Below are 11,167 nucleotides of genomic sequence, written 5' to 3'. Positions count from 1 at the left end.
CTAGCTGACATTCCATGACACTCAATCATCCTAGAGAGGATTATCCTATGTCTGTGTTCTCTTTCATGTCTGGTTTCCTAGGGCTCCGTGGGAGGGAGGACTCCGGCCGTGTCTGCAGCCTGGCTCCCCGGGCTGTTAGTCACAACTAGAGAGCCAAGAGCAGGGGAGAGGTGGTAGACGCCTGTGACCGCACCTGCACTTCTAAAGATTCCCTAGAGGTGAGGACGATTGAGGAGACATAGCCAGGGGCTATGGGAAGCCCAAGTTTCAGGGTCCTGCTAAGGAAGTAGCTTTGTGTCTCTATGGGGCACATTCTTATGCTAGTGGATTTGGTCACAGCAGGAAGAAGTGGAGGGGAAGAGTAGCTGACTGTTACTAAGTGTGGGCTGTGGGCTGGGTCCTCTGTTGATCACATGGCCTGCCCTGTCTCACGCGGTTCTCCCAGCTGTGCGCAAGGGAAACAGCACCCTAAGAAAAGACCCAAGGCTCAGGGAGTTCAGGTAGCTCATCAGAGGAGAAGGAATTCAACAGGTGTGCTGAGGCATGTCAGCATTGTGCCTTCTCCCCTTTTGTTTCTTACCTGCACACGATGCCAGGACACCCGGGGGATTTCTCCGCACCAGTGCTTCCCAGAGTGGGGGGATAGGATCTCGGAGGGGGCTTCAGATCCCAGGGAGCCAGGTGAGTCTGGCGCATCCCCAGACTCAGGTCAACCTGATGGGAAGGTTTCTTTCTTTTACCAGCAAGGTGATTCTGCCTTAGTGGTTGACGTGTGAATTTAAAGGAGCTGCGCATTGTAGTTTAGGACTCCGCTGTTCTGCATCCCTGAAGGCATTTTCAAGAAGAATTGGGGTCAGATATACATACTTCTTATTAAGCAAGAAGACCATAGCTTTCTCTTTGAGTGAGCAATCATGGTTAAGAAAAAAAAAAAAAGAAAGAAACCAGAAGCTAAATATCAAAGGCAAGCTGGCTGAGATTGCAAGCAGGGCTGTCCTGCTCACTTTCTGTGTGGTGTTAGTGAGTCGTCTTGTTTCTCCCTGTCTCTCCAGAAGTAAAGATGCCTAAAGTTACCCTTTTTAAAATTTTAATGGTGCTGTTTCAGTCTTTCCCAGTGGGTTTGTCTTTGTCTTTAGAAAGCTTCCAGTAATTGCCACAAGGTCCGAAAGATATGTGATTTAGATTCTGTCCAAAGTCTTTGGAGCACGAAAGAAAGTGGCTATTTGAATAAATTACGTTTATTCTCTTGTGGACTCTTGTAAATCAAGGAGTACAAATGAGTCACAAGCGGCGTGGAAAGGAGTGAATGGAACTGATTGTTTTGCAGAGAGATGGGAAATTTTAAAAGTTCCAGTTTATTCTTGAGGAGCATGAATATTTCTGAACCTTTAAATTGAACTGTATCAAATTACCATTCTATAGGTCAAATATGGCAAAAGGTTGGCAATTCTTCATGGTTCATTTTTAACATATGAATTAACCTGTTTTCCCTGAAGCACTAAGGATAGGAAAATAAAGGTTTGTAGGACTCAGATAGATTGATTGATGCTCTGTCCTTTTAGCTGTATTTTCCACCCACTGCCCCAAGCATTTATTTTGTGAACCAAGAAAGCAATGAATGCAAAATAAAACCTTGGGTTATTTAGAAGGGACAGACTGTAATGAATGATTCTGTGTGATATTCCTAGGTCATCCAAAAGGGGAGGTGTTTGAATTTAGAGTGAAATCCCCGGATGGTTTTTATGGTTCATGTGCAAACATGACCATCACCTTTCATCTACCACAAGTAGGCAGCAAAATAAAAAAGTATTCAGTAGAACGAAATTTTTAAAAAATCCAAGTCTAAACACTAATGGAAAGAGAATTCATGTTATCTGAAGACCAAATTTTTGCTTATTATTACTAATACATGTACCCACTGGATTTGGTGTGTGTGTGTGTGTGTAATCTCTGGGTTAGTTTTGCATAACTTAGCTAAAGTAATTTCTGAGGATACATTTTATGAGAATGACAAAATGATACAAAATAGATGAGCAGTTAGTTAGCAGAGAGACACAAATTAATGATGGCTGTGCCAGTGCTCAGGGTAAGAGAATTGTAATAAGGCCGCCAGAGGTGCCTGAGAAGGTTCTTTCTACAAGTGACTTGAGGTAGTCAAATGTTTGCCAGTACCTTCTGTGGAAAGCCCTGAATGGTCTTTCATCCTTTCCGTGTAAAGCAGCTGATGGCGTGGATTCTCAAAATTCCTTCAAGAGCAGGTTAAAGGTAAAGTTAAGAGCGTTGTTGCTCACAGTTCAAAGTTAGAGTCAAATTTGTTTCCAGGTGATTTCACATTACGAGCTCTCCTACTGTAGCAGCAATAGATGCCAGATGAAACTCAGTCGGTCTATTTAGAAAGCGTGCCCTAAGGCAAATTCTTGCCTCCCTGATAGGCAGAGGACAGTATTGAGACCAGTCATGTTTTCTCATCCCCTAGATGAGTAAGTTGAGTGTATAGATTCTCAAACTTTGCATTGAACTGACTTATAAGACATTTCTGTGCTCATGTCAACAGTGCATCAGGAAAAAAAAAAAGGTGGGGGTTTCAGTTAAGTCAGTTGTCATATTTAGCCCCTTACCCACTGAGGAAGTCTAATGCTGCAAGAGCTGGGAAGCTCTGGATTCTTGTGGATGCGGAGATGCCATTTGGCCTCGGGGATGCTAAGTACTGTTGCTTAAAAACTCAAGCTCAGGAAAAGCCTTAAAAAAGAAAGCCTTGGAGAATGTTATACTTCCTTACAGCTGCTTTAATACAGGGATCCTCAGAGCCTACATGGGGATGACATGAAGGGATTCTCAGGTCTCTAGAAAGATGGGGGGCTCCAAGGCATCTTAGAATCTGTGGGGGAAGGGAATGACCTACTGCCTTGATTTTTGTCCTTCTACCTGAAGAGGACTTTACATTGTCATTGTCACTTGAACACTCCTTGTCACAGACTGGACAGCATTCTCTCATTTTTCTGTAACTGTGGCTGGCTCTCCTTCTGGCACTTTCCTACAGGTCTCCGTAGGCAAAACCCCCAGCGCCTCCCACCAACACAGTGAAGGTTATAGTCTCATAAAACTCAGCCAGCAAACTACCCCAAAATAAGCTTTATTGCAAGAAAAGTGTCATATTTGATACACAGAACTACAAAAACAAACAAAACCAAAAACCATAAGTTTTTCCTCACAAACACTTGATTACAAATTTACACTGTTTCTTTTTTTAGGTATTAAAAAAACAAAACAAAACCCCCAACTGGATATAAATTGGTTATGAATCTTTGGTCAGCACAGGTGTGAGAGGAGCAACCTGGAGCCTGCACGCGCTTTGGCCATTTCACATATGAGGTTTGGTCACTGGTCCAGGGACAGGTTCTTGGGTTGAGAAGTACACGGGGACGTTCTTCTATCAGCACGTCCTGGTACAGAATCTTTTCAAATGACTAAAGCAAACTAAACATCAATTCATTGTACAAACATCTCTCATACACAATAGGCTATGATAAAATGAGGCATATGGTGTATAACTACAGTATTAATGAAAATTCTAAAAAAAATGGATTTAAAAAAAAACAACAACAACATATATTCCTCGGCTGTACTGCATGATTTGTTTGCACATATGGCAATCCTGAAACAGCTTGAACATAATAAATGCACCATTAATCTAAGACAGCACCAAACACTACAGAATGCCAGGCGTTCCTTGGCAGAGGACTGGCCGCGCCTCGGCGGCCTCCGGTGCCGCGGGAGCGCGGCCCACCCTGGATAGGAATGAGGTGTTGTGGGGAGCACATGTGCTTCCTTGAGGTTATATGAAGGAAATACAGTACGGTTTGGCCTGCAACGCTACTGGTCTCACAAGCAGTCAAGGTATTTTGCTACAGTGGTTGTGCTTCATCTTCGGTTGCCTGGTGTGTGTCTGGTGATGGGAACGATCGTCACCGCGAGCTGCTCTGGCTTTGATCTCCTTTCTGAAGGATCTCATGACTTGGCCGTCTTTTAAGTTATTGATTATGCTGCCCTTACAGCTCTGGGAGGCTTTCTTTAAAAATCGTCAGATGGGTACCAGTTGGACCCCTGGCAGAAAACCAAAAGGAAACCTCTCTTGAATCTACTGGATTTTTTAAAAAGCACCTCTAAAAGAAATAGCTCAAATTTATAAATCTAAAGAAAAACAAGTGAGTTTCCCTTTTTGTTTACATAGTTTGTTCATTTCTCCATATATTACTGCATTAAAAATAAATAAACATCTATATTTTTTTTAATTAGCAACTATAGCAAAATACCCAAAGTGTTACAGACTGCTAACAGGAAAAAAAAAAAAAAGCTCACATTATTTTTGTGCATTTAGTGCCATATGCTGATCTCTTGAACATTTAGTTTTAGTTTTCTTTTAATATATTTTAAAGTGAAGTTATATAAAAAATACAGTAACCACGGTTGCCTTTGTACTCAAATCTTTGGCCATACCAGAGTCTCAATTACCCCTCCCTGTGAGGGTCAACATTCTGCAGTCTGAGACAGGGAGGAAAGAAACAAAAGTCTTTTTTCCCCCTCTTTGCAGTTAATCGCTGATTTTTCTGAGGCTGCTGCAGGCTGGCTGTGCAGGGACTGGAGCCTGGAGCCAAGTCTGTAAGGGTTTAATAAAGCTGGATCTGCAGCCTCATTCTGAGAGCCTCCCCGAGCTCCCCTAGGAGGTAGTCATCCTCATTTCGGTCTTCCAGTTTCTTAAGCTCCTTCTTCTTGTAGAGAGGGATGCTAGTGATTTCCAGTGTGTACGTGCCAGGCGCAAGCTTCCTCTTGGCCGTGTGCAAGTAGCTGAGCCCATTTCTCTGGTGGATGCGGAAGATCCCCTCGTCGTTCCCTTGGGAGATGATATAGCGGATGTGGTTGTTGAGGGGCTCGATGGCTGGCACGAGTTCTAGGATGTGCTCCTTCGAGCCAAGGCCAGAGAGGTTGAACTTCATTTTCATGGGGCTGTCCATGTCAACACTGTCCAGGCTAATGTGTTCAACCTGGAGAAAGAGAAGGAGAGGACGTGGGAAGAAATTCTAAGGCACACGCAGAGGACGGGGAGGGGTTTTCTGCTGGGGCTGTGGCCAGGAGGACAACTCTGTGCTCTCCGCATCATGAGTGATTGTACAGGGAGGCTCCTGCGAGGCCCTGGCAGCTGGGGGCAAGGTCGGTTCCACAGAGTGCAATCTGGAGATCTGTACAGCCTCTCATGCACCTGACCCAGGTCCGGTGACAGGGCTGAGCCTACAGAGAGCTTCACACTGTAAAACACTGTTGATGAGTTTATGGAATAACAAGCTTATTGATGAAAAAATAATTTAAGAAGTGATTGTGTATATATAGATATAGATAAAATATAATATAGTTTAAATATAATATAATATATAATATAATATAATATCTAAAATATAGATAAAAATAATTTAAGAGGTGATTGTGTGTGTGTGTGTGTATATATATATATATATATATTTAATTTAAGAGGTGATTGTGTGTGTGTGTGCATATATATATATTTATTTATTTTAGCTGGAGTCTAATTTCAAAGTGTGGCTCTTAGCCAACGGTAGGGATGATCCCCAGAGCAATCTGGCCTCTGAAGGCCTGGCTTGATTTATAAGGCCCCCATAGCCATGAGTGGGGTGTGTTTACAGGGAGCCATTAGTGAAGACATAGGGACCTGCAGAGTCCTGGGCTTGGGTTTGAATCAGCTTTGGTAAAAAAACCAGTATGGCAGGTCCCAGATAAACCAAGTCTCACTTGGTCAGAAGAGTGGGAGGTTTTAAAATGCTATTTTATTATTATTTTCTAAGGATTTATTTTAGAGAGATACAGGGCACAAGCAAGCAGGTGGAGGGGCAGAGCGAGATGGAGATACAGAATCCTGAGGCAGATTCCATGCCGAGCACAGAGCTGGATATGGGGCTCCATCCTAGAACCCTGAGATCATGACCCAAGCTGGAACTAAGAGTCAGCTGCTTAACTGATTGTGCCACCCAGGTGCCCCTAGAATGCTATTTGTAAGACAAGCAAAAATCCAAAGCTTTGAGTGGATACCTTTAAAGTAAGAACTTGGCTCTGCTGGCACATAAGTGCCTACTGGGGTGCCTGGGTGGCTCAGTTGGTTAACGGTCTGACTCTTGATTTTGGCTCAGGTCATGATCTCAAGGTCTGAGATCGAGCCCCACATTGAGCTCTGCTTGAAATTCTGTCTCTACCTGCCCTCTGCGCCTCTACCCACTTGGGTACACATTCTCGCTTTCACAGATAGAAAAACAGGTAGATAGGTAGGTAGATAAAATTGTTAAAAAAAAAAAAAGTGTCCATCTGTGATCAGACAGAATCCTGTCCCCAGTATCACAGTGGGAGTTTTTCATAAGCAAAATTTCTGGATTTGTAGTCAAGGGGTATTTGATGGATATCTTAATCGCCCTATTTAAACAGTTAGTACCTCAGTCAACTTAATCTAATACTGGCCTGTTTACTATTACAAAATAGAACCACACACATTTTGGCTAGGGAAATCTAGCCTTACAGATGAGGGAAGTTTTAGAGGCCCAGAAAGATGAAGCAAGTCACCCAACTCACATAGCCAGCTAGTTGTTGCCCAGGATTGTTTTCTGGGGCAGGGGGGAGCGCAATTTTGCAGCAATGTTATATGAAGAGGGTGGTGCTATGGCTGATTTTTGGGAAAATCACCAACATCGTTGGATACCAGGTGTTACTTGGTGACATTTACTAATATGCCAGGCACTGTTCCAGGTACTTCACAGTGTCAACTCAGTTTTCTTGTCAGGACAAAAACATAGATCTGAAACTATGAATCTTTTAAGTTTTTTTTCCCCCCCGTCCTTGTGTTCTGAGCTAATAATGCCATTAATTGTAATCTTTCTCTGCCATATTGTGTCTGTGAATTTAGTTATAACATTACAAGAAAGCTGTAACCTCAGTGAGGCTGAAACTGATGGAAAAGTTGACTGTGTGTACATGTTCCTGCTTAAGGATAAAATCTTATGAAGACAGAGGTTTACTCACGGCAGTGGGTTCGGGTTCCCCAACACTTCTCTTCTGTCTGCCATCTTTCTTAGAGTAGCCATTGATTTTACACTCATAGCATGCTTCTGGGGACAGAGCATTTTCCTCGTCGACCTCTGCATCCAGGGACAGGTACTGCCCTTTGTTAAATCCCATTCCTGAGACACAGTGGCTATGGGCAAGAAGAAGCAAGGCATGGTTAGACTTCACCTTTAACTGTGACTGTGGTTTTCTAGTGGTAGAGCAGAGACTTCTTGGAGACAAGAAACCAACAACGTGAACTGTAAACTCACAAACAGGAAAACCTAATACTCCTGGTAACTCTTTCCTTTGACACTTGAAGCATGAGATTCTCCCTCATTCTGAACATCAGAATTCTTGAGAGTATCTCCAGGCTTCTCCAGTTTTCAATCCTAATTCGACTGAAGCACTCAGGTGTAGTTAAATCAAGTAGTTAAAAAAGAATTTCTGTTGCTTTGTAAGTCTGAAACCTGTGCTTATGCTCTCAAGAGAGCTCGCTTCTGCGGCACTTGCGGTTTCTGAGCTCCCATTACAGACAGTGAGACTCACTATGTTGGCTCTGAAGGACACTTATCTGGACCAAGACTTGGGTTTCAAGCACTATGAGGTACCAGTGGTAGACAGATGTGTTCCTTCCCCTCAGTGCCTGACTCACTCACTGCTCCTTCTGGGGAAGATGACCCTGACTGACTCGTCAGTTCCTGTCTTCTGTGCTGGGAGAGCCAGCTGCCTGGCGGAAGGATGCAGACCGCCTGCACCTCCGCTGCAGCCAGCGGCCCTTGAGACAGCTCACTTGGGGGAGGGCCCTTTGCTGGAAGAAAGCCAGCCCGGTGGAGATGGCACCACAGGAACTAGGCCCATCCTCTCTGTGAGTGTAAAGCTAGAGGAGCAGAGGGAGGGACAGGCTCCTTCCTTGGGGACCGCTGGGCAAGCACTTGCTGCAATTCATAGAAAAAGCTGGGGCATAGCCATTTCTACTTGAACTTTAAGAACCCAGGTGTCAGCAACAACAAGGGAGCCGCATTTTTCAACACTGACCTGTCTCTGGCCTTGAGGGATCTGAGTCAATTCAGGCTGTGTCAAGGGGCAGGAGAGTGCTACCTATATAACAAAAGGTGGTCTCACAGACACCATAGAGGCAGCGGTCCTGCTGCGCTGACCTAACCAGGGGCCTTCCCGGTGGTGCTTCTTCCCATACCCTAAGTCCTCTGAGCAGTGCTTGTTCTCCTGGGCTTTTCATCCCTGTCCACTTTTCTGCTTCCCTGTGTGCGAGGCAGTGGGGCGGCGGCCTTACCCCTGTCCCACTCTGTAGTACCCGGGCGGGCAGCCGCAGAGGTAGCCCCCTTCTGTGTTAGAGCAGCCGTAATTGCATGGGTTCTTGGAGGACGAGCACTCATTGACGTCGTGGCAGGCACTGGAGAACTGGTCGAAGGAGAATCCTGAGGGGCAGACACACTTGTAGCCCCCCAGGGTGTTGTAGCAGGAAGCAGAGCCGCAGGCACTGGGGTTGGAGCATTCATTCTCATCTAGGAGCACAAAGGAAGAGACTCTTATGTTGGGGGCAAAGAGGCCCAGTCTCAGAATCTTGATGGTTTTATAGAGAAATATCTCTAGATATTTAAAACATTTAAAAAATGTTAACCCTGATGGCTGATTGGCAAAAGCATATAAAAGTAAAAAAAAAACCCCAAAACAAAAACAAACCCCAAACCACCAAATCCCAACAAATCCGCCTAAATTACGGCTTTAAAAAAGCCTTGCCCTACCCTTTTATATTTTCTGTTTGTGCTGTTTCTCAGTACAATGGCAGTCCTTGGGGACAGACCTTTGCAGTCTGTCTACTGAATAACTTTTATATTCTCTGAACTGAAGGTTACTTCAAAAGCGTGAATCTCAGATCCATGGAGCTAGAAAGTAGATTACTGTTTTCCAGGAGCTACAGGGATGGAGAAATGGAGATATCTGCTTATGGGTATGGTGTTTCTTTCTGGAGCAATGAAAATGTGTTGATGGCTGCAAACTCTGGTGAGAATATACTAAATACCACTGAACTCTATGTATTTTGAAATAATGAATTTTCTGGTCTGTGAGTTCTGTCTCGATTAAAAAAAAAAAACCTGTATCTGGGTACATGTATATTCTCCCAGCAATTCCCAAATTCATTCTATATGGGGAGAAAAATATATATAAACATTTAAATAGTCTTAATTAAAATAACTGAGAAAAGCATTATTTAAGTGGATCTACTGAACCAAAAATCTCGTATGCTTTTAACTACTGAGAACCTGTTAGGGGCAGAATGTGTCTTCTGAGAGAGTTCTGCATCTGGGCATCAAGTTGACATCAGTTTTACCTGTTTAATAACCTTACACTATAAATTCTTGCAGGATAATTACAGGTTATACTTTCAGTTGCTAATATTTTAACAACATCAAAGCCTGCTTGTGCTTTTAACTTGGGAGATGACAATTTTGCTCTTAACTGTCTGGCTGATAGAGAGCATGTGGCTTGACTCCTTTGAGCTTTCTTATAATCCAGTTTCCACCCTGGGCACAAGTCCCATCTATTCCGTGGAATTCTCACTGATTCCTGGGACTCCCCTGGAACAAAGTGTGTCTGCTGACCTAGGATGTGACAAATTTGTGTTTCAGCCCCCGTGGGGACATGGTCCATGTGTAAGGAGAGGACACGGCAGCTGGAGGGAAGGGCCTCCGTGCAGCCACTCAGGGAGCCTATGGAGGGTGCAGATGGGGTCTCTGTGCGGCTGGGGCCTCTTGCAGGAACCCGGAGCTCATGAAGTTCAGCACGTGGGTTACCGAAAGGGCAGACATTATGCGGCAACATTTGTGTCATCATTGTAGTTTCACAATTAAATCAGGCCAACAAAATAGAGAATTCTCGATCTAAACCTGTGATGATTACCTAATATGTACAAGTTCTCAGTCTTCATTTCATCAGGAGAAAGTATTTAATGAATTCTTAATCACTAGGTTGCCTATGACACAGACATAACTGCTGTTTTATTTCTAAACACAAAAGACTTGGCATTCTGCCACAGAGGCTTATCTGCTCTAAACATTAACTCTGACATTTATATCCAGTATTTCTCTTGTAACAGAATGCAAATTAGGTTATAATTTAACAAAACAATCCTGCTATGAATATGGTATTAGACATTTGTTAGGTAGAAAAATTATCTGCAAAACCAACTGAATAAATAGTATTTACATACTACTGACAAGAACATTTAAAAATGTGTACTGTTTCTGTAAGCACCATGAAGCACTTCATATTTGTATGTTACAAATGTACATTGTGGTATATTTTTATGGACTCTGGTCATCTCACTTTGAAAATACGTTCATGTTTGATACATATTTTGAGCTGATTTATGCTTCACTAAGCTGTATCAAATTATTTTGAAGTGACCCCAGAAGCAACTGGAAGTTAGTGAACACTACATAACCAAAAACTTCCCTAATAAAAAATTTTTCTTTATATGCAAAGGGTAATACTTATTTTCAATTTTGAATAATTACAATGTTTGTAAACATCTGAGAAACTCTATAGCCTATATACCAGAGTGTTATAAATATTCTCTGGCAAGTGATCAGAAACATTTTTAAGTATTCATTTGAATTAAAACCTTTTTTCAGTATTAACACAAAAAAACTGTCATTTTCCTTAAGTTGGCAGTAGTATTAATAATTTAATATTAAACTATCTGATGCATTGACTCTGAACAGTTTTGTCCATTTACTAAGGGAATTCAGATGAATCTGAAAGAGTTCATTCTGCATTTCCCCCCTCAAGCATATGAAATGAGTAATGATATTCACATATGCAGTAACAGATAAAAATAATTTGTGGCCTTTCAAGTTGTATTTTGTCAGGATTCTTGTTCTTTTGATAACCTGTTGCTTTTATTCATTCCTGATGGTTTAATTCTATCCCTGCCATATAGTTGGGTTAAAATTCCTACTGGAATTACGTAGGGTTCAAAGCAAGGAAGTCAGCAATTAAAGTCAGGGCCAGTTAGATTCCTCAACCCTGCACAGATGAATCTAGA

General features: G+C 42.8%; 1 protein-coding gene across 1 annotated transcript in view; it reads right to left on the bottom strand.

The window, feature by feature from the left end:
* Positions 1 to 3,117: 3,117 nt before the first annotated feature.
* Positions 3,118 to 11,167, bottom strand: part of FBN2 (fibrillin 2) — a 252,722-nt gene continuing 244,672 nt past the window's right edge. The window contains exons 63-65 of the mRNA XM_032336836.1: positions 8,393 to 8,624; positions 7,078 to 7,249; positions 3,118 to 5,042 (exon numbers count right to left, since the gene is read on the bottom strand). Coding sequence (XP_032192727.1) covers positions 4,668 to 5,042; positions 7,078 to 7,249; positions 8,393 to 8,624 — 779 coding nt within the window. The 3' untranslated portion in view covers positions 3,118 to 4,667. The remainder of the gene's footprint in view (positions 5,043 to 7,077; positions 7,250 to 8,392; positions 8,625 to 11,167) is intronic.

The sequence above is a fragment of the Mustela erminea genome, chromosome 3 (genome assembly GCF_009829155.1).
Source record: "Mustela erminea isolate mMusErm1 chromosome 3, mMusErm1.Pri, whole genome shotgun sequence".
Lineage (NCBI taxonomy): Eukaryota > Metazoa > Chordata > Mammalia > Carnivora > Mustelidae > Mustela > Mustela erminea.
Note: the sequence above shows the minus strand (reverse complement) of the source record. Positions and strands in the feature narration are given on the sequence as shown.